Source organism: Vidua chalybeata, chromosome 5 (genome assembly GCF_026979565.1).
Source record: "Vidua chalybeata isolate OUT-0048 chromosome 5, bVidCha1 merged haplotype, whole genome shotgun sequence".
Classification (NCBI taxonomy): domain Eukaryota; kingdom Metazoa; phylum Chordata; class Aves; order Passeriformes; family Viduidae; genus Vidua; species Vidua chalybeata.
The window spans coordinates 44,010,271-44,032,185 of record NC_071534.1 but is presented as its reverse complement, the minus strand read 5'-3'; the positions used below and the strand labels follow the sequence as shown (position 1 = coordinate 44,032,185).

The 21,915-nt window shown below is 43.6% G+C and overlaps 1 protein-coding gene across 3 annotated transcripts in view; it reads right to left on the bottom strand.

Moving 5' to 3' along the window:
- GXYLT1 (glucoside xylosyltransferase 1) overlaps positions 1–20,976 on the bottom strand; it is a 36,616-nt gene extending 15,640 nt beyond the window's left edge. For 2 of the 3 annotated variants that reach the window (XM_053943800.1, XM_053943802.1), the window contains exons 1-2: positions 20,685–20,976; positions 12,842–12,934 (exon numbers count right to left, since the gene is read on the bottom strand). In XM_053943800.1, the coding sequence (XP_053799775.1) occupies positions 12,842–12,934; positions 20,685–20,884 (293 nt within the window). In that variant the 5' untranslated portion in view covers positions 20,885–20,976. The remainder of the gene's footprint in view (positions 1–12,841; positions 12,935–20,684) is intronic. The other variant, XM_053943801.1, reaches the window with a different exon arrangement.
- Positions 20,977–21,915: the final 939 nt, after the last annotated feature.

The following is a 21,915-nucleotide window of genomic DNA, read 5'->3' as shown; positions in this document are numbered from 1 at the left end:
CCTGCTCTGGCTCCCCCAAGCCACCCCGGCGTCCCCGCCTTAGCGAGATCGGTCGATTCGCTGAGGCCATGACCGTAAACCCTCCTTCCAATCCCTTTTTCCCAGTTGAAAATCCCAGTTTCGGCGCTACCCCGCGCAGTTCTGTTTCTTTAAACCCCTTTCTTTGTCCCCCTGAGGAGGCCGAGGCCACGTGGTCGATCTCTTTGTCTTCCCAAGATGGAGGGCGGCCACATGGCAAGCCCATTCTTCCCTTTGTTCCCTATGACCCCACCCCCTCCTGCTTCCCGGTGGGTGCGGGAACTGCCCACTCAAGGCATCGGGTTACCACCCCTCCCCCTGTCCCTCCTTGGGTAGGCGTAGGTGTTCCCTCCTTGCATGTTCTACCTGCCGCGTCAGCAGCCCCGCCCTCTCCCACCCGGGAGGGCTCAGTAGCCTCCTTCCCACCTTCCGAGGAGGAGGATTCTCCCCGCCCTGTCTGTCCTCTCCCTCGCGCTCCGCCCCCGCGTCCTCCCGCTCCTCGGAGACCTGGGGTGGTGGGAGGAGGGGGGATGCAACGGAGCCCAGTCCATGAAGTCGAGCAGTTGATCCACACTCCAGTCCCCTACACAAGGGGAGGGGAAAACCCTGCGTGGACACCCCTCTCCTACGATTCACTCAAAGAGGTCTGCAAGACATTGCAAAAATTTGGCAGAAAGAGTCCTTTTTTTAAAGGGATTCTAAAAGCCACTTTAACATCTAAAACTGTAGTGCCGGCTGACCTTAAGCGTCTATTCAACTGCCTGCTTCTCCCTTCTGAATACGACCTGTGGGAGAGGAGGTGCAAAAGGCTAGCAGCAGACCTGCTTCCCGAAATCCACGAGGGGCCTTATGGCCTGGATTTTGCGGAAGAGCAAATCACCCTAGACCATCTTGTGGGCGAGGGAGAATGGAGTGAGGGGCAACTGCAAGCTCGGGGAATTCCCACAGCAGTGTTGGACATGTCCAGGAATGCAGCAGAACGTGCGTTCCTGGGCATGCCCGCCAGGGATCCCGGGATACCCTACACGGCAGTCAAGCAAGCCGTGGGGGAGCCTATGTTAGATTTTGTAGATCAGGTCCGGGCAGCCGTGGAGAGACGCATAGAAGTACCTGAACGCCGGGAAGGAATGATCCTAGAAGTGGTGCACATGAATGCCAACGCCATGTGCAAAAGAGTCATCATGTCAATGCCGGCCTCACCACCGCCAACCCTCAGCCAGATCATCGAGGAATGCACACTGAAGGCGCACCTGATGGAAGAGGAAGAGGCCCCAAAGAAAAAGGACAAGCAAGTTGCCTCGGCCACTGCTCCTTCGAGGAACCCAGCACTGAAGCGACTTCCATCCACACGCCGGTGTTACCATTGCCATCAGGAGGGACACTTCCAGGCTCAATGCCCACTTTTAGGGACTGCGCTACCCAGAGTAGCGGGAGGGGGGAGGGGGAATGGGAACCCCACGGTCCAAAAAAACTGACCCGTGAATGTGCACTTGCCACGCGTTCAGACAAAAATGAGGCAAGTCGCGGCTGCAAGAGGAGCCGCAATGCACCATCTAGTACCATCAGTAAGCGGCTGCCTCTCAACTAGTGACAACCGGGAGCCTTATCGACTCCGACTCACTAACTCTGTTCATTTCCGTTCCCAGGACTGGCAGTTTTTCATAGCAGATGCAGAGCTTCTATCGTACATCTGCCGCTGTGAGACCAGGAAAAAGGAAGATCTCTTAAATTGCAGGTACCTCGTTGTGGGGGACACAAAGAGCACTCCACTGGAGATAGAAGTCCCTCCAGTAATCTCCACCCTCAATCCGAGGCTCTTCTATCTCTCAGCACGCTGTGTCCACCCCCCCCTCTTCCTGCCTAAGGGCCAGGTAATTGCACAAGCAATTCCCATTCCTCGTGCTCTGTGCAATGACCTGGAGCTCTCTGTGTTTTATGCTGGGAAGTTGGGAGAGGAAAAACCCCTCATATGGTGCAAACTCAAATGCGAGGGGCGATCTGTACACCTACAGGGGATGTTAGACACAGGGGCAGACATGACAGTCATCCCACCACACAAGTGGCCGTCACACTGGGAGCTGCAAAGCGTGGCCACACCAGTCTTAGGACTAGGCGGGCCACAGCCAGCAAGATAATCCAAAAACATTGTCCAAATTCAGGGTCCGAATGGGCTGCTGGCCTCAGTGCGTCCATTCGTGATCGACTGCAAATTTACATTATGGGGGAGGGATGCCATGTTGCAGTGGGGAGCCAAATTGGAATTTCCGGTCCCCCAGCATTTTTTGGTGCGGCCACTGAAGAGCGCCCCACACAGAAAGTAACATGGCTCACAGATAAGCCCATCTGGGTGGAGCAGTGGCCGCTGAGTAAGCAAAAGCTGCAGGCGCTCACCAAATTAGTTAACAAAGAGTTAGAAAAAGGACACCTTGTAGAAACAAACAGCCCCTGGAACTCTCCTGTGTTTGTAATAAAAAAACCGGGGAGAGACAAGTGGCGACTCCTCCACGATTTGAGGAAAATTAATGAGGCAGTGCAAGATATGGGCTCCCTCCAACCGGGTATGCCATCTCCATCTATGCTACCCCAGAATTACAATTTGGCTGTAATTGACATTAAAGATTGTTTCTTCCAAATCCCACTCCATCCGGATGATGCTCCCCGTTTCGCATTCTCTGTGCCTTCCATCAACAGAGAAGCCCCAATGAAGCGCTACCACTGGACGGTACTACCACAGGGTTTTAAATGTTCCCCTACTATATGCCAGTGGTATGTCGGCAGGGTTCTATCCCCAATGCGTGCCAAGTGGACATCCTGTATTTTCTATCATTACATGGATGATGTGCTGATTTGTGCCCCTGACAGCGAGATCCTGCAAGTAGCACTGGAGGACACTGTTAGGGCCTTGTCGATGGCCGGATTTGAGTTACAGAAAGAAAAGGTACAGTTGCTGCCACCCTGGAAGTATCTGGGCTTGGAAATTAACAACCGGACGATCAGACCCCAACAGATACAGATAAATGATAACCCCAAGACGCTGAATGATCTCCAGCGCCTGTGCGGGTCATTAAATTGGATCAGGCCATGGCTAGGACACACTACGGGGGAATTATCCCCCCTCTTTGATTTGTTAGCAGAAAGGGAGGGGGATGAGGGTTTAGGTTCCCCGAGAGTCCTGACCCGAGAGGCCAGAGCAGCGCTCGAGAAGGTCCAGAAAGCCATCACGAGCAGGCAGGCCCACCGTTGCCAACCAGGGCTGACTTTCCGATTCATCGTCTTGGGTGAGTTGCCCCATTTGTATGGTGTGATATTTCAGTGGGACAAGGGTCAACGGGACCCCCTCTTAATAATAGAGTGGGTGTTCCTTGGCCACAGGCAGTCCAAGAGTATCACCAGGCCACAGGAGCTGATGGCGCAGCTCATAATACGGGCCAGGGCTCGTCTGCAAGTACTAGCTGGCTGTGACTTTACATGTATCCATCTCCCCATCAAAACATCCACGGGGAAGATGACCAAAGAGGCTTTTGAACACCTGCTAAGGCAGAATGAGAACTTGCAGTTCACTCTAGACAGCTTCTCAGGCCAAATTAAGATCAGACATCCTGGCCATTATTTGTTCAATACTGAATTCAAATTGTTACCTAAAGAATTACAGAGCAAAAAACCCCTCCGAGCACTAACAGTATTCACGGACGGGTCAGGGAAGTCCCACAAGTCAGTGGTGACTTGGAGGGACCCAGAGACTCAGGTGTGGGAATCAGATATTAAGGTAGTAGAAGGTTCCCCACAGGTGGCTGAGTTGGATGCTGTGGTGAGAGCTTTTGAGAGGTTTGAACAACCATTTAATTTGGTAACAGATTCGGCATACATAGCTGGAGCAGTGTCTAGAGCTGAACATGCAGTTGTAAAAGAGGTACCAAATCAGGTCATCTTTGGGTTGCTCTCAAAATTAGTACACCTGGTTTCTAACCGTGAGCATCCCTTTTATGTGGTACATGTGAGATCACACATGGATCTCCCAGGCTTTATTGCCGAGGGAAACCGCAGAGCAGACGCCTTGGCAGCCCCTGTACTCCTAGGAGGCCAGCCGAGCATAGTCGAGCAGGCCAAGCTGAGCCACCAGCAGTTCCATCAGAATGCCCCGGGGCTGGTACGCCAGTTTAATCTGCGGCGTGACCAAGCCAGGGAAATTGTGGCCTCATGCCCCAACTGTCAGGAGGCAACTTTACCAACACTGGGAGCAGGTGTGAATCCCAGAGGTCTCCGCAGTTGTGAGGTGTGGCAAATGGATGTCACCAAGGTCCCTGAGTTTGGTAAGCTCAAGAATGTCCATGTAACTGTGGACACCTTCTCAGGGGCAGTTTTTGCTTCAGCACACATAGGGGAAAGGGCCACAGATGTCAGGAAACATCTTGTCCAGGCCTTTGCCACCTTAGGGGTCCCAACCACTATTAAAACAGACAATGGTCCAGCCTATACTTCCAAGGTGTTCCGCAGCTTCCTGCAAGATTGGGGGGTTCAGCATAAGACCGGGATTCCCCACTCCCCCACCGGCCAGGCCATAATAGAGAGAACCCACCAGACTCTAAAGCAAGTCCTCAAAAAGCAGCGAAAGGATGTGCGAGTGCTGTCACCGCACAAGAGGCTCTGTAAAGCATTGTTTACCATCAATTTCCTAAACTGTTCCTTTGACAGACCAGAACCGCCAGCCCTGAGACATTTCAAATAACATCAGGAGCTCCAGCCAGAGGAGCAGCCTCCAGTGTTAGTGAGGGATCCGGACTCTAAAGAAATCCAGGGTCCATTTCCACTTTTGACTTGGGGACGGGGATATGCCTGCGTGTCTACGCCTTCAGGAGTCAGGTGGATCCCCAGGAGGCATGTTAAACCCTACACAGCAGAGCAGTCAGTGAGTCAGAGTGATACAGTGCCAGTGGATGCAACCTGTGATCCCACCAACCTAGGGGTTGCATCCAATCGCAGACGCCACAAGGAAGGAAAAGATTCTACCTCTCTCTAACCAATGCTTCCCTTACAGCTACCTCAGCCCAGTTATACCCCCAGTTCCTGTGTTTGTAATAAAGTTGCTTCCTAGTTTCCCTATCCCTAAACACCCTGAGAAGAACCAGCCCCAGCACCATCTCCAGGCCCTCTCCACCTGCGTAGCAGTCACCACAGTTGCAGCACCAGAAGAAGCTGGGAGAAGAGGCCACCGCTTGAGAGACTGATTCAACACCACTGCTTTATTTTTATATTTTATTAAGTGGGGAGATGTTGCATCCCGGAGTCTGGGTTTAGATTAGGGTTTTTAATTTATGTTAAGTTCTGTAATCCCGCGTTTCCCCCGCGTTGTTCCCCCCCCGCGGTTTCTGGCCCCATGTTGCCTGCTGACGGATCCTTACCCCTGTGCCGCTCCTGTAACCACCCTGCCGTCCGGCCCCGGGAAACCCCGTGCTGGCCGCCCCGAGCCACACGGTCCCGCTCAGCCCGAGGCTCGGTGCCCGCCCCTGCGGGGTTCTCTGGTTGGTCGCTGTTGCTGGCGTCACCGCCACGGCAGCCGCCCCTATTGGCCGGCAGGCCGTGGATCCTCTCGCCCCGCCCCTCTATAAAGCCCTATCCCGCCGGCAGTCAGGCGCCATTTTCTCCCATGCGAGTGCCGGGAGCGGTCGCGTCTTTCCATCGAACCGCGCCACGTGACCAATAAACCGTTCCTGCCAAGCACAGAGTAAATGGACAAATTCCTCACCTCTTTGCCGGATCCCTAGCGCACGGTAACAGAGGCTAGTCAGCCCACGCGCCCGAGACACGGAGCCGTGTCCGGGAACCCGCGGCAGCAAACCCCGGCAGCACGTGGAAGCTACGCCACAGCCGGGCTCCCAAGAGCCGCGTGCAGCCGGGGAGAGCAAAAACCCACGCCGCAGAGAGATGCTTCAAAACAGAAATGACCAGATGTGATTCTTAGCACATAATCTCCACTCAATTTATGCAACCATGTAAATACATACAAGTTTTCCTTTAAATTTGCAAGGATAATATGCAAATATGCCTCTTTAAGGCACAGAAGAGCTACACTCATGTTTACTTCCACAAGGCAAAATATAAGCAAAGTTATCATTATAAAACTACTGAATTTTAATGCCATAAATAATTGCTGCATTTAAAAAACATTCTGAGTTTTGAAAGAATTTAGTGCCCTGGAACTAAAAAAAACTCTTTTTTTTTCCCCAATCTTAAATCCAGGGATTTAAGATAAATAAAATTTTAATTAGACTATGCAGCCAGTCTTAAGTGAAGGTTTGAAGCATTATAAAAAATCACATGGCTGAAAGACCTCTTAGGTCAGATTTAGATCCAAAATAGGGTACCTAAATGAAGATGCTAACTTCAACTGTGTCTGAAGTTTCATTAAAGCCAACAGAGATCTAATGAGCAGGTTATGGTGCAAAGAGAGTAATCCACTTTATTTCAAAGTAAGCACCTAAGGCCTGAATCGATTTTTGACATAGGTATAGTGCCATTTAAGGAGTTCTAGAATATTCCACTTGATCTCCAGATGCTGAGTATTTCAGAGATCATTTTGTGTCTACTAGTCCTAAGATGTCTAGGATATCCAAGTGCTTAGTGATTAACACCAACCATTTACATCTCAACAGCTGAATGGTGGTCACCTGGATCATCTTTTATGCCCTTTCAATTTTAGTGACTGTTTAAGACCTCCCTGACATAGACACCAATATGTAAACATCTCTATTCAGATTATTTAATCTGCAGATTAAAACTTTTTATAAATCTTGAAGCAAAATCTGAAAATTAGTTCAGATTAATACACACACTCACAAAAAAAAGAATCTTAGAATATAATCAAGACATGCCCATTCAGACCTTTATACATAAAGCTAATTAAAACATTACGCCATGTAGTAAGTAGTAATGTAAAAAACACAATGCAACCTGAATATGATGAGGGTAGTTGAAATCCAGAAATAAATACACTGCCACAGTGTGAACAAGCTGCAAGCAGCAGATTAACCTCATCACTAATCCACTGAAAAGGGAATTACAATAATTAACCCTGAAGTCATGAGAGCCTACAGTGATATTACAAGGTCATGTGATAAATAAGGGCAAAACCTACACAAACTGCATAGCTGAAAGCCAAGCTCCTGAACTACAGGTAACACACAGCTTTCCATGAATAAAGTATGTCAAAAATTATGATGAAGAAACTCCACAATACACTAAGATTCAAAGACTGTAGTTTTTTATTTCTGCATCAAGTGACCTCTGTGAAGAAAAGAACATTTTTAAGCCACACAACAAAAAACTGATTATGTTATAATGCTGTTACAGTCACTCTGCTCACACAACCAAATGGGAAACAGCTGAACTCAGGTCCATAAATTCACAACATAAAGTTTATCCCTGAAGCAGATGGAGCAAGAAGCCATTGGAAAGAACAGGCCACCATTCCCTCTGTGGACTATTCACTACAAAGGGAATGAGACATATTAGATCTCAGAAATGTATTAAGGCCAAAGTTAAGAGACTTTAGAACTGTGGTCCTTACTCCAGACTCCATGAAAAGACATCCTTTAGTGATTTTAAGCAGCATTTGACTTCCCTGCATACAGACCACTGGGAACCACAGCCTCCTTTTTAGCAAGCAGGCCTCAGTGCTGCTCCTCTCCCTTTCACATATACCTCTGTCCTTTCCCAGAGAGAAGTCCTAGCCTCATGTTCATCCAGGAACACTATTTACTGATAACCCTCAGCTACTAGCATCTTTCATCGTTTTTTCCTCTTTCTGATGTGAGAGGCAGCACGAAAGCGTAAATTGTTCAGCAGAGCTTCTCAGCTTGAGCTCTGCAGTCTCACCTTCTATGTGAATGTGTTCCACCCGTAGAGTCAATTATGTTTTTCATTATTTGTTTCACTTCCTTCTCCAATATTATGTCTACATGGCTTTAGTTTTTCCACTGACTTTTTTCCAAAATTTTCTGCCTTCAACTGCTCCCTTCTTTTCCCACCTCTGTAACCCTTCTCCCCATCATTCTTCCACTGCAGTTAGGCATGCAGCTATCTTCCCAGAAGCCAGAAAAAGGAAAACCGTGCTCATGTAGGTAACTAGTCTGGTATCTGTTATGACCAAGTGACACAAGATCTTTTGGTAATACATCTTTTTTAGCAGTTCAGTTGCTGAGTTTATAATGAGTAAAATGAAATTTATTCTACAAGAATAGTAATTTGTCTGAACCTAAACAGGCTTGATATCAGGAATCACAGCTCTGGTATGAACTTTTACTGAAAGCCAAATATAGGTGCTGAAAGGGTTAAGATGCTTTCAAAAGTGAGGAGATACTTTCAAAAAACTTGTTGAGAAGCATAAAAACACAAACATAGATTTTTTTTTATATGCACATTTCTAATTACTAATAGCTTCATCTTTTGGTGTGGGAGAACCTAGTGGAAAGGCTGGAAAAAAGCAACAATAGAGGGAAATACAAACTGTATTTTAGTAAGGATGTTGGATAGACTAACAAAGAAAACTTGGCAGACCTAATTTCTAAAAAAAAAGATCTCCAATAATGTGGGAGTCCTAGCTCCTGCAGGGAAAGAAAAACCTCTGGTAATTAAAATGGAAGAGAAAGAAGGCACCTGTAACCCAGTAAAAGATACTGAGCAGGATGCCATGACAGGATTTGAGTCTTCAGGAAGAAATAAGAGAATTTCAATTTTATGAGGATACTAATTACACGCAAGGGGTAGGGACAGTAAAAATAAACAAAACACTTGAGACAAACCTCCACACATACTCCCATGAGTTTAGGAAACACATTTAAAACATCCAACTTTTGACAATGTGAATAAAAAACATATATTTTAAAATATGCTACTCAGCAGCAGCAAAAGGCCAGGTACAAGCTTTGCCCTGAAGAATTTCTGTGCCAAGTGTTGACTTTCATTCTATACTGATTAATTCTGTTGTTAATAACCTCTGAGAGAAGAACATAGGATATCCTCAGTGAATCTGCTACAACAAGGTTTTCCAAAACCTGTCTGTCAAGACACAGCCTTATATTTAAAGATGTTTACCATGACACATTGTATATAAGTAAGTTAGCTTATATATAGATAAGCTTAGCTTATATATATATAAGCTATATATATGTATATAGTAAGCTACAGAGGTATGTTTTGACAGATTATACTTTTCTAGAACGTTAATGGCATCCCAGCTGCACTTCCTGGGAAAAAAAAAAACAATACAAATTGTATTGGCACTAAAATACCCACCAGTTCCACAAAAGCTTAGCTCTGTCCTTTAGACTTGACACAAGGAACTGCAGTAGAGGTCACCTTTATTTGTATAAGGTAAAGTTCTCCTATTCTCACATAACACATGGAAAGCACAGGTGAGAGGGTACCTCAGGAATATCCTGTATACAGTTCCATCTAATTTGGTGTAATAGAAGTGGTTTTCATCATTAGCATAATAAATGTTAATTATATTCATTAAACTGTGCAGGGAAAGTATTTTTATATAATCAAACTGTATTATTTCAAAGCTGATACTACAATATACCTCAGAGAATTAAACGGTAGATATGTAAGTACAATACAGATGGCTTACTTATTGCATCCTTTTTCCTTTTAATACCCTGTTTGATCTAAGTCAATCAACCACTAAGAAGCCTAACCCAGTTTTTAGTCACCAGAAAAACAAAGCAAATAGGCACAGTAAGAAGGCAGCAAAGCTACACTGATTCAAATCCAGCTGTTAAATCACTCCCACACTTATTACAAGTAAGATCAAGGTAACTACAGACATTATCTGGATTTGAAAGTGATGAAAATTCTAGTTTTTACTTAGCTTAACATTCTACTACAGTATTGCATTTAAAACATGTCATAATCAAGAGGTTATTTTGTAAAAGTACGCTAATGATACCACTGCATATGATGTCCAAATGTAATCTAATCAATGCCAACTCAATTAGTAGATTAGGTTTGAAGTTACAACATATGAGTAATTTTAAATTGACTATAAAAATAGAAGCCCCATTCTATAATGAGCCTGATAATTCAGAGAAAATCCTTATTTCAGGACTATCAGAATTAATTTCAATATAACCATACCACATGAAGCTCAATATACCCAAAAACTTCGTGAAACTGTCTACTTTAGCAGGCAACACAAGTTAAAACCCACTTAGTTGCAACATCCAGCAACTGAAATCAGCCTGGTCAGATAGCCATAGTAATGACCCCTAAGAAGTTCTTCTTAGTCAGTCCCAGTAGGAAATAAGCAGCCATATCAGCTAGACAACACTGAGCACTTTAAAAGGTGTACTAGAAAAGAAAAGCATCATCTAGATAGACCATGCAAAATCTGAGCCTCATGTTATCTTTATCAACATTTATAAAGTTTTGATAAAATCTATACCACTGCACATAAAAGCAATACCATGCTTCCTCTGTCATGGTGAAAGCTAACAAATACTCTGTGCCAGAATAAAGTTGATAATCAGAATGGTGGTGAAAAAATGTGGGTGCAGAATAGCTACAAAATCCTTCCCACATAACAGCAAAAGCAATTGGTCTTACACTGATTAACCTGAAGATCCTTATTATTCATTATTAGAACCAACACCTGTTCAGAGTTCATCAATTTCAAATGATCTTCAACTATTGCATAATTCCTACTGAAGTCTATATACACATATCTCTCTATTAAAAATTTTCCAGATTCTTCTATATGTCTCCAACATTTCTATCACACATACTTGAATCTTAAAAATCTATACAACATTAGTTTTCACTTAATACACTTAGAGCTACTTAGAGGAAATAACATAGAAAACTGCATTTCAAAAGTGTCAATGCCAAGTTCTGTCAAGGGTAAACAAATCCCTGTGGTTTTGATATTCAGGGAAAAAAGCTAAGTGAAATTACAAGTTAGAAACAGAGACATAACAAGCTTTTTTTCAACTAAAATACTTAAAAATCCAAAAGCTCACAGTGTTTTAAAAACTTAGTGGAAAATGGAAAGGAGACATTCTAACTCTGAGATAAATCAGAGCATCTGACTGGGGAATTCAACAAGCACTGAAGTCAGCATAACATATGGGGATTAATTTAATAGTAGGATATTAATAAAACAACCCAGTTTAATGTGTAATGCTTAATCTGAGCACCACACAACCTTTACTCATTTAAGCAGCTTTTTTTCCCTTCAATTTCAAAATGTATAAACATGAAATTCTGCAAACATTAGGGTTCACCATGAACCATGTTTCATCATGAAAGTGGCCTCATCCAGAAGTCATAATCAATGCATACCTCAACAGAATTGTCTTCACAGCCACATATCGAATTTTTAATAGATTAATACAAGTTACAGCTTAAGGTATGTGCAAATAAACTGCAAGGAATTTGTCCATTTCTGGTTCCAAGGTTCCATTTGCCTCAAGCCTGACAGAATATTCAGAAAGGAGGTTTTCTGCTATTTTTGTGCATTACTTTGTATTCATGGACTTCTTCATGCTTAGTGGGGTCAGAAGACAGCAAGACCTCTCCTGTCTCAGCACTCAGCACAGTCTAACACAAGTGTTAGACTGGCCAGATGTCCAAGCCACAATCACATCCTGTACCTCCACCTAGCATAAGCTAAACTCCTACACCCTCAATCACAACAGCATTTGATTTATCCCACTGCGCTAAACTTCATAAAGCTAAACTCTCAAAACATAACCAATAAGGAAAAAAAAAGTTGTTTCTGTCTATTCAGATAGCTAAATCTGCCTAACAAAGTCAGGTAAATCCCTATGGATTGACACAGTATGGATCGCTACCAAGGGCAATGAGAAAAACTCAGCAGCTCCAAACTGCAGATGAAGTTCACTAAGAGAATAAAAATCAATCTAAGTAACTTCTTTAAGGAATTTATTGACAACTGATGAGCTTAAAAAGCACTGAAAACACACAAGCAGAGAGGAATAAGGGATCTAAAGCCTTTCCCACAATAATTTTCAAAAAAATAATAAGTCTTATGAAGCTAAACTTTTTTTCCCCTTTGCTTTCCCAGAAATATTCAAGCTTCATACTAACAGGAGCAGATAACCATATCAAAGGATAATCAGCAAAATTTTAAATGTAAGAAAAATTGACTTACAACTTTGGTTATATACTGAAGAAAACTAGGCAGGTTAGAGAACTACATGACAAGCAGCTTACTTCTTTTCAAGCTACCTGTGTAATGTGACAGCCTAAAACATCTGAGCCAGCATATCAAAACATTTAAACTTACTGTTAAAGATGCAGCATTAACGAGACAGTCTATTCTTTAACATACTAAATGTTAACATTCAAAACGATCTCTTCAGTGCTTTTGGATGAATTACCCTCCTTAAATTCTATAAACATGTAACTTGAATTTAAAAAAATCCACATGTACTTACTAAGCATATAATTTTATCACAAGTTGTATCATGGGTATTAGTGTGCAGCAAATATTATTTTAGGAAAATAATTTGTTGTTAACTTTTCAGACTATACTCAGACAGGCTTTTAACAGATTTTAGCAAGTTTCTATTTAATGAACCAATATAATTGAAAAAATCTACTCTTGGTAGTAACACTTGAGTCTACAATTCCAGAACATAAGGTAACAAGAAAAAAGCCAGCTAAAGGCAACCACAGTATAAGCAGGTGAAATGCATGTGAAGTAATCAAGATATTTTGTTTTGCCACCTTACTAAAGAGCCAAAAAACATCAGCTACATCTGTCTGCAATCAAACAAGAAAGTACTATTTAACAACATCCTACCTAAAAGCAGCTTCCCAAAAGCAGTTCATTCCACAAACATCAGAGGGCAGCATCCAATAGGAATTCCAGAAAGATACAGACAAATTCTTACACCTAACAGAATAAGACAAAAATAACCTATATAAATGTTACTGATTTTATGGCAAAGTTAAATGAATAGTCCCCTAGCTCAAGCATAACTTGAACAGTTAATTAGTTGGCAGAAAACTGGCTATGTAATGCAACTTGAATACAAAGGAGAAGGTATTAGAAGCCAATCAGAATTTTTTAGAGGTAGAATAGTCCCATCCTTTACCCTTTCCTCTTCATATATTTTCAGAATGAGAAAAAGAGAGGGGCTGAGAAGGATTTTTGAGGATCCTTCTATGTTCTAGGCTTAAATTAAGCCCATAGGTAATGAGTGAATGGCAACACTTATTGCTAGAAAGAACTGCACCTTTTCAATACCTTTGTCTACTCAAAGCAGAAGACAACTCTAACTTTTTTTTTTTGAGGTTACATTGTCCATTTAACACAATACTTTATTCGCCCATTACTCTAGTTAGTGCAAATATGCAAATCAGATTTTTAATAAAAAACAGGACTTAGCAGCACCAAGGAATTCCACTGTTTCATAACAAATGGTTAATGCAATACAGAAATAATCACAACATTTCACAAGTTTTCTTTCTTCATACTAATAGCAAGACTAATAATTTATTGACTTGTGCTACATTAACAACTAAAAAAAGCAGGGTTTACTAGTTCACCATTACATTTTATGCAACAGCAATATAGGAAATATTTTTAAATAGAAACAAAAGTGTATATTTCAAAGGTTGTGGTGAAAAAATCAAGAATTACAATCTGAAATGAGTAAGCAGAATATTGTAAAGCAAGAGATACTCTCTTGAGTGACCTTCTCTGCTCCCTGCCCTGGTGATACAAAGCCAGTAGTGTTTATTCTCCTTTGAAAGTTAGTATCTGTAAATGAAAGACATGGGCAAGAAGAAAACGGACACAAAGGTATTTAAGGACTATAGCTCAGAACTCTACTGAAAGTTGGCTTTGCAAGTTTGAAATTAATCAGTACCATCTTGGTAGTGTAATCTGAAACCTGTGAAAGCCAATGTTTTGCAAATACCAGACAATAATAGCTTAATATAGCATCAAAAAGTGTCAAGATTTGTAATTTCTGATTTTTGTAACACTTTAGAAAAACGACCTGATAAACACAGTGTTTCACAAAGCCTCATTTAAGTGCTGTGAGGGATGGTGCAGTTCTTTGGTAGATCACAGCAAATCCTTGTATTCTGTAGATAAATGTGTTTGCAAGACTTTTCAAGTAATTTCATCTCATGACTTAATGCTCTCCACAAATAAAAACCCAGGTACAAAAAATGAAAATATAGACTGCAACTCTATTTCAGGGATATCTGCACTACTCCTTAACAAAATATAAAATCATGAGTTGTCTCTGTCATATTCTTTCTTACATTACTCTTTGAAGTTTTTGAAGTTTTATAAAAACTCCAAGGCACATAAGACCTTGCATTTATCTGAAGAACAATCTTTATGATCTCTACTACTAGCTTTTTGAAATAACTGTTTCTCATTACTTTTAAGATAAATTAATAGACAATTTCTCCAAAAGAGTTTTGTGGTTTGGAAGACTATCATGCTATTATTACAGAGGATTCCTCTTTCAGTTGTCAAAGAGAGTTTTCTTAGCTGTCTTGAGTATTACCCTACCCAAACTACCAAGGCAAGAGGCAAATCTGAAGTAATGGCTGTGTCACTTCTCTGACACATTAGGCCTTTCAAACATTCCATTTAGCAAAATATTATCAGCCTTGGGTTTGATGCATAAACTGCATATTTAAAACACCAGTGTTACTAGGATATGTATGTATGCAATTTACCTAATGTTAGCTCAAGACATTCTCCTGTCAACAGCAAACTCCCTCAGTTGACCACATGCTACCATATTCCCCAAAGTTTTTTCATATAAAGGATTAAGAGACTGGAATAACTGGACAACATTTTCTTCTTGTCATTCACAATGACATCATTTAAAATCCTACTCATCAAGGTATTTTTTTACTTGAAATGAAATTTGATGAAAGCTTGGACTACAAAAAATTGCTTTATACAGCTAGGGAGATGCATTGTACCTGTTCACAAACAGGTACAGTCATTGTTACCTCAGAGAGGTTACTAGTCGGACAGGAATAGTCACCTTCAGTACTATGGAGGAATATTTTGCTCACATCTATTATTGCTAAGTGATTAAAGGTGAGTCCCCACAAATAGAAAGCAGAAAATGATGTGAGGTAAAACAAACTAAACAAGGCACACAGAATATCCTAACACAGCCCCAATTCGCAAGGGCAGAGAGAGCCCATGAACCAGGCAGATGATCCATCCACCAGCCTAGGTAACAGGAGACACTCTCCAGGCCAGTTTACCAACTACCTAATGGGGTTACTGCCTGAAAGGGTGTAGGACTCACTGTAGGATCAAAGGTGGACTGGGGAGGAAGGAGAATGCAAAAAACAGAGAGATGGTAAGAGGTTCCAGTCACATGTGAAGACTTCTGTTTTCCTGGGTGTGTCAGAGTGCCTGCAAGTGAGAAGATGGCCACAGATGCTAGGGGCCCAGGAGCCTGTGGTGCCAGGGACCGGAGAGACATGTGTGCACACCGTGCGTGGGCGGGTGCATGCTGGTGCACGTAACCACCAGCAACCAGACCAGCCTGCAAGCAGAGCAGGAGGCTGGGGAGCCAGGTGTCAGACAGGCCGTAAGACTGGGCCAGACTCTGCAGAGAACAGCGAGTCTGAGCTACTGAAAGAACCTCTCTCACATAGCCACAAGAGATCAGGGTCTGAGGGATGGCAACTGGAAGCATCAGAAAGTCTGAGCTGGCCACCCGGGGTTTGAGAAGTGGCTAATGTTTAAGGCTATAGGTCAGGACCAGCTATCCAGAAGACTCCCTTTCATGAGGCAATCCTGTGGCCTGATGCCACAAGGCTAAGGCCATTAACTGGAAAGATCCAGCACAATCACCTGTACATGTGTCTGCACATCCAAGAGGGTGTGAGCACGTGAAACTGAATTGGGTCTGCAAGCCTCAAGGATTCACACACAGGTCAGCAACAGCAGAGGCCAGAGGATCAGGAGCCAGTTCCTGGATGGACCAAGTGTCTAAAGCCAGTTACTGGAGGAATCCACCTTACACACACTGATGTATTTTTCATTAAAGCCTTTCACCCTGATCAGTCAGAGAAGGGAACAGGATCAGGACACTTGTTCGTGGTCGTGCAAGCACTGTTACCTGTGTGCTGATTTCTGTGGCCAGCCATGTGTGTATGCACTAGGAGCCTATGATCCCACTGGAATAAATGCTCTGCTTTGCTACTGCCTGGACACCCAGGAACATGGAAATGCAGCAGCCTTGACTTCATCACACTACTGGGCTGGACAATTCCTAACACGTACCACCGTCAAAAATACAAAAAAGAAGAAATAGGAAGTTTCAAAAATCACTGGTGTCATAAAGAAGCATTCTCAGTGATCTGTTTGCCAATTCAAAGCATCTCTTCCTTAGGCAACCAGCCATTTCTTAACTACCTCTATCAGTTAATCCAGCTTTGACATCCCTGGGTAGCAGAAATTTTAGTACTGCAGACATAGAAGAAGTGTCTACATTGTGACTTGAAAACTTTTCGGAATGAAAGGACAATTTCAAATTAGTGTTCAAAATACACAGCAGTGCATAAGTTGCAGTCATGAAGACTGAGGCCCTGTGCTCAGGCAAGTCAAGTTTTAAGAAATCCCTCAACAATCAGTGGTAACCTTTTGTTAATGGAGTTCATGGTTGTCAGAAATACTTTTCAATCCATGCGGCACATTTGTACTACTGTAACTCCACAGCAAACTTAGCAGAATGTCCAAATGGTGAGGGATGCAGCCCTGATGACTACATTCCTGTCATAATTCCTTTCATTAACAACTTAAGTTTTATCAACTGCATGAACCAACCAATAAACAGACTCACGTCTCTCCTACAGCATAGCCCACAAGTGCAGCAAAACAGGAAGGATGCATTTCCTTCCTGTTCATAATCACACAGGAGTAAGAAACCGGGATGATAAATGCTTAATTCAACTCCAAAATGCACTAAGAATTTCTAATTCTCCTCAACAGCTTTTCTGAACGCTTGCAGCAATACCATAAATTTGTTATGACATATTTAGTCATAGAAGCAATGACTTTATTAGATAGGAGATAGTCGATGCAATGCCTAGATGTCTCTCACCTCAACTTTTTAACTGGAAAAATCTTGATAACATTTCACTGCTTCACAGCATTCCTATGCAAAATAATATTTGCTGGTCAAATGCTTGTCAAATTCGGCAGAGTTTTTAAATGAAGTTTCAATTTCAAATAATTGAATGTTTCATCCTTTTAAGTTTACTTCATATGCTAAAGTTCTTTGGCAGGTTCTGGACCAATTTCTTAAAATAATAGCTGAGAAGCAAACCTAGTGAAACTGCTGGTTAAGCTCTGATACCCATGAAAACAGCTGTGAACAGGCAAAGGAAAGAACCTTGTTATAACCACCCTCCTCTGCTAAGCTTGTGGATATACTTTTTACCCTTTCCATGCACTATAATCCACTTAACTCTCCCTCTGCCAGAACAGTTAAGAGAGCAAGAGACTGGTACAATCAAGCATCAGTGCCACACACAGCAGAACAGTATGGCTGGCAGCACAAAAATGCTAAACTACAGTGCAAGGGAAACATGTTCCATTTTAATAGGGTCAAATTCACTCACCTCACTAAATTCACAGAACTGGATAACAGACTGATTCTTCCTGTGTATCTCAAAATTTCTATTAGAATAGCACTTTTTTGGACCTGAATAGAAAGATGAACATTATCTACCTAACTGAAGTGGCAATATTGACAAAACACTGCCTTCGAAGGAGTCAACAGCTCCTCCCAGTTTTGTATCATCTGCAAACTTGCTTAGTATCCCTTCCAGTCCTGCATTCAAGGCATTTATGAAGATGTTTAGCTATTAAATTCTTAAAGTGTTCTTCAGCTGTTTATATCAAGTCTCAAGACACAAGCCTCCAATCCTCTTGTTCCTCAGGCTAGAGCAGCGTTTGAAACAAACAACTCCTTACCAAACTGATTACCTAATAAATTCCTGTGAATTACTATGTTTATTGGAGGATCCTGCCTCAACCTGTAATTCTACTTTCAATATGGTACATCCTTTTAAGTTATTTTCTTTTAAACATGTCACCACCATTGCTAAATTCTTCCAGGTGTAGTAGTCCAAAGCCTTATTCGATGCTTGAAGTTTTCGTTTGCACGTTTCCAAAAACTAACAGAAAATTCAATGTCTCCCTCTCGTATCTCAGAGCATGATCGAGCTTTCTGCCCTTGTGGAATATACCAAACTAGACTATTCAGGCAAAGAAAACACTTCTTGACTAAAGAAAACAGAAAAACACTGCTGAGTGTATGAATGCCTTCAGATGACATATTTGCTTTGCTGAATAGTATTTTAAAGCTATCAGTGAACACAGCTGAAGCAACCCATTTATGAAAGCTACTATTAATGCATACAAAATGTTAAACTTCAAGGATTAGAAGGTGATCTAAATGCAATTTACTCTGTAAGGTTACACGCCCTTTGGGATATTACATGATCACCAGACAATCAGAAGTGGGCATAATAGAGATATGTGGCCATAGTGCTCAGTATCTACTGGAAAAGTAGCTGATGTGTAAAAACTAAAAAACACCAATATATTCAGGAAGATGTGTGTGTCACTTACAATAGTGAATGTAATGCAGTTTAACAGTCAAGAATAATTTCCAAATGTATCTCAAGGAACGTTCAGTGGGACATTTCTTAACTGCCACAGGACAGAGCTTTTTCTTAAACAAAAGCCTTTTCTCTTTTCTAAGAGTCTGACTCACAAAAAAGTTTTGCACATGCACTTTTTGTACAAACAGCATGTTTCAATAACTTACAAAAGGGGATGTTTATAGTGAGCCTTCAGCTTGACAGCAGTTTATAGGTAAAGAATTCCCACACAGGTGACAACACACACTGGTTTTGCAAGGAGTTATACCCCCAAAAAACTGTATACAGTGGAATGCTTTGTGGCACTTGAGACCTTTAGAAAAGAACTTTGTCAGTTAGTAAAACTTTTCTATTTGAAACCACGGGGCCCTGTGATTTATATCTCACCTGATATAACTGCAGCAAGAAGCTTCTTGCACTTTGCTGAGGTTCTCCACTCATATATTTAATTTAAAAACTACACTTTTAGTACAAATACTAGAACAGTATAGCTTTTAAAATAAATTTGGTTCTTCTTTTGCTTACTAGCAGTATGATGCAGCTTAAAGTCATTTCACTGTTCAATGGTATAAATAATTTATTTACATTATTATCTTCTACCCAATAAAAGTTTGCTTCATTTAAACTGCATGTTTTCTTTAGTAAAACAAATATCATACATACAGGTTTTTTCATTGTATTTTTACTTAGAACTAGTAGATTTCAACCACTCACAAGAAGTTCTTCCTCACAAACTGGAAGTGAGGCACAATTATCCTTACATTTTTTTTCATGTTAAAATCTGTATTCACTTGAACTAATGCAAAAATACGGGGGAAAAATTCTTTTAAGTAGTTACACCAGTCGAAAGCTGGGTTTCACATTTCCGCTGACTCCACCCCTAGTAACTCAGAATGCTGTTTCAAGGTATTCCAAGATTATTAAGTCAGAGTTTGTCATCCTGCCATCCTCCGTAAGTCCTTTACGACAGCATCGACACTTTCATAATTACATAATGAGGCAATACAGAGCGCTGAGTTGGCCAAACACTAGGTAGTTTTCAAACAGGTCACCACACCAGATCAACTCACTGTGTGCTCAGAGGAGCACAAGCAGTACAAGGACTGGGGGGCGCAGGAGCTTGTACAGCACTGGGAAGCAGTGACCATCGCCAAACTAATAAACTCAGTTTGCTTTAAACTGCTGTGGAATTTGAGCAGAAGTAGAGCTACACTGGCCCAGAATGGTCTGGTCCTAATTTTCCCTCCATTTTCAGCAACAGATTTCTCGTCACTCCTCTTTTCCTGGCTTTAGGGTTATGGTAGCCACAGGTGAACAGGATTGTGAAACTATAATCTAAAGGAAAACTAGTAATTTCCATTCCATAATCTCACCACTTGGCCACATTAAAGTTTTCGCTGACAGAGGGCAACAGAACTATGCAGAGTGTGAGATGCTCGGGTATGCACCCCTTTAATTACAGAACTAAACTCACTGGTTGCTGTGGGAAGACTGGCTGTATTAAGGCATCGCATAACAAACAGGTTTGCTTCACTGAAATTATATTTGATAACCAAAAAGTTACGAAGTTTCAGACCTGAAGAAGCACCGTGAAATTTTCTCCTCTGGAAGAAGGAAACGCAACCCTCGTCGCTTCACTTGCGCCGTCCCACCAAGCAGCCGCGGGGACGCGCACGGGGGCGGCCTCGGTCGCCGGCAACGTCACTCCTCAAAGTTTTCCTTGCTTGTTTAAGGCTGCCCCAACCACCGTTCCCCAGTACCCGGCCCGCGAGAGGCCGGGATGGAGCACAGAGACACCACCGCCCGCTGCGCCCGAAAGCGCCGCCAGGCCTCGGCGCCGCGCAGCCGGGGGCGCCCGCGGCCCCGCTCCGCCCGCGGCCGGCACGGAGAGCGGCGCGCTCCCGCGCCTCCCGGCCCTCCCCGCAGGAATGCGACGGGACCCGCCACCCGCGCCCGGCCCCGGCCCCCGCGCCGCGTACCTGCCGGTCCCCGCCTCGCCTCGGCCCGCGCTCCCTGCCTGCTGCCGGGCGCCGGGTGTGGCGGGGTCTCGGGCCTGCCTCTCGCGGCCGCCGCCGCCAGGCTCCTGCTCCAGGGAGAGGGCCAGCTGGCTGAGGCCGTAGAGCAGCGAGCAGACGGCGCAGCCCAGGCACAGCAGCGCCACCCGCGCGAAGCGCCGCATCCTCCCGCCCGGCGCCGGCACAGCCGGGCGGCCCCGCGGCTCCAGCAGCAGCACGACGGGAGCGGCAGCGGCGCGATCCCCAGCGCGGTCCCGGCGTGCGAAGGGCGGGGCGGGGGTGGCCAGGGGCGGGACCAGGGCCGGGGCCGGGCGGGCCGCAGGGCGGGGCCGTAGTGGCGCCCACTGTTTATTTGCCCCGAAAGTGAAAAAAGCCGCACACCCCCCTCCCCCCCTTTTCCCGCTGCACCCCTCCCTCCGTCGCGGCCCTGCGCTCAGCGTGGTCTCGCCCCCATTCAGGCCTCCCAAACGTGGGTCCCTGGGAGAAGTTGAGCGACGAAGTATCCAAAGTGGAGACAGTGGCAGTCCCGGTCTGCTCCGCACTGGTGCGGCTTCACCTTGAATCCGTGTGCAGTTTTGAGAACCTCAAAATAAGAAGAATGTAAAGCTGTTAGAGAGTGCGTGTCTTCATTACAGGCAAAAGTGAGACTAAAGCTCCCTCAAAATGAAACTCTTTCCTCGCTCTCAGTGTTTCTGCTGCACTAAGTTTTCCTCTGTGAAAGCTTCACAGCTGCTTCTACACAAGGATGTTCTATACGTGTAAATACCTAAAGGAAAGGTGCCAAGAAGATGGAGACAAACTCTTCTTGGTGGTGCCAGGCAGTAGGACAAGAGGCAATGGGACAAACTGGTACATAGGAAGTTCCACCTGAATACAAATAAGAACTTTTTTTACTGTGCAGGTAACTGAGCACTGGAACAGATTTCCAGAGAGGTCGTAGAGTCTCCCTCACTGGAGATATTCCAGAACCATATGGACACAATCCTATGCAATGTGTTCTAGGAGGACCCTCTGGTCCAGGGAGGCTGGACCCACTGTAGTCCCTTCCAACCTTTACCCATTTTGTTATATGCCCACTTATTCCTTAGACAACGGAAGTTACACAGATGTCCTTGCTCCTTGTACAGACACAGTCTGAGCATGCAAATCACTTTGGACTCCAGGCCCCTTCCCTTCGCTGCCCTTGGCACACAGG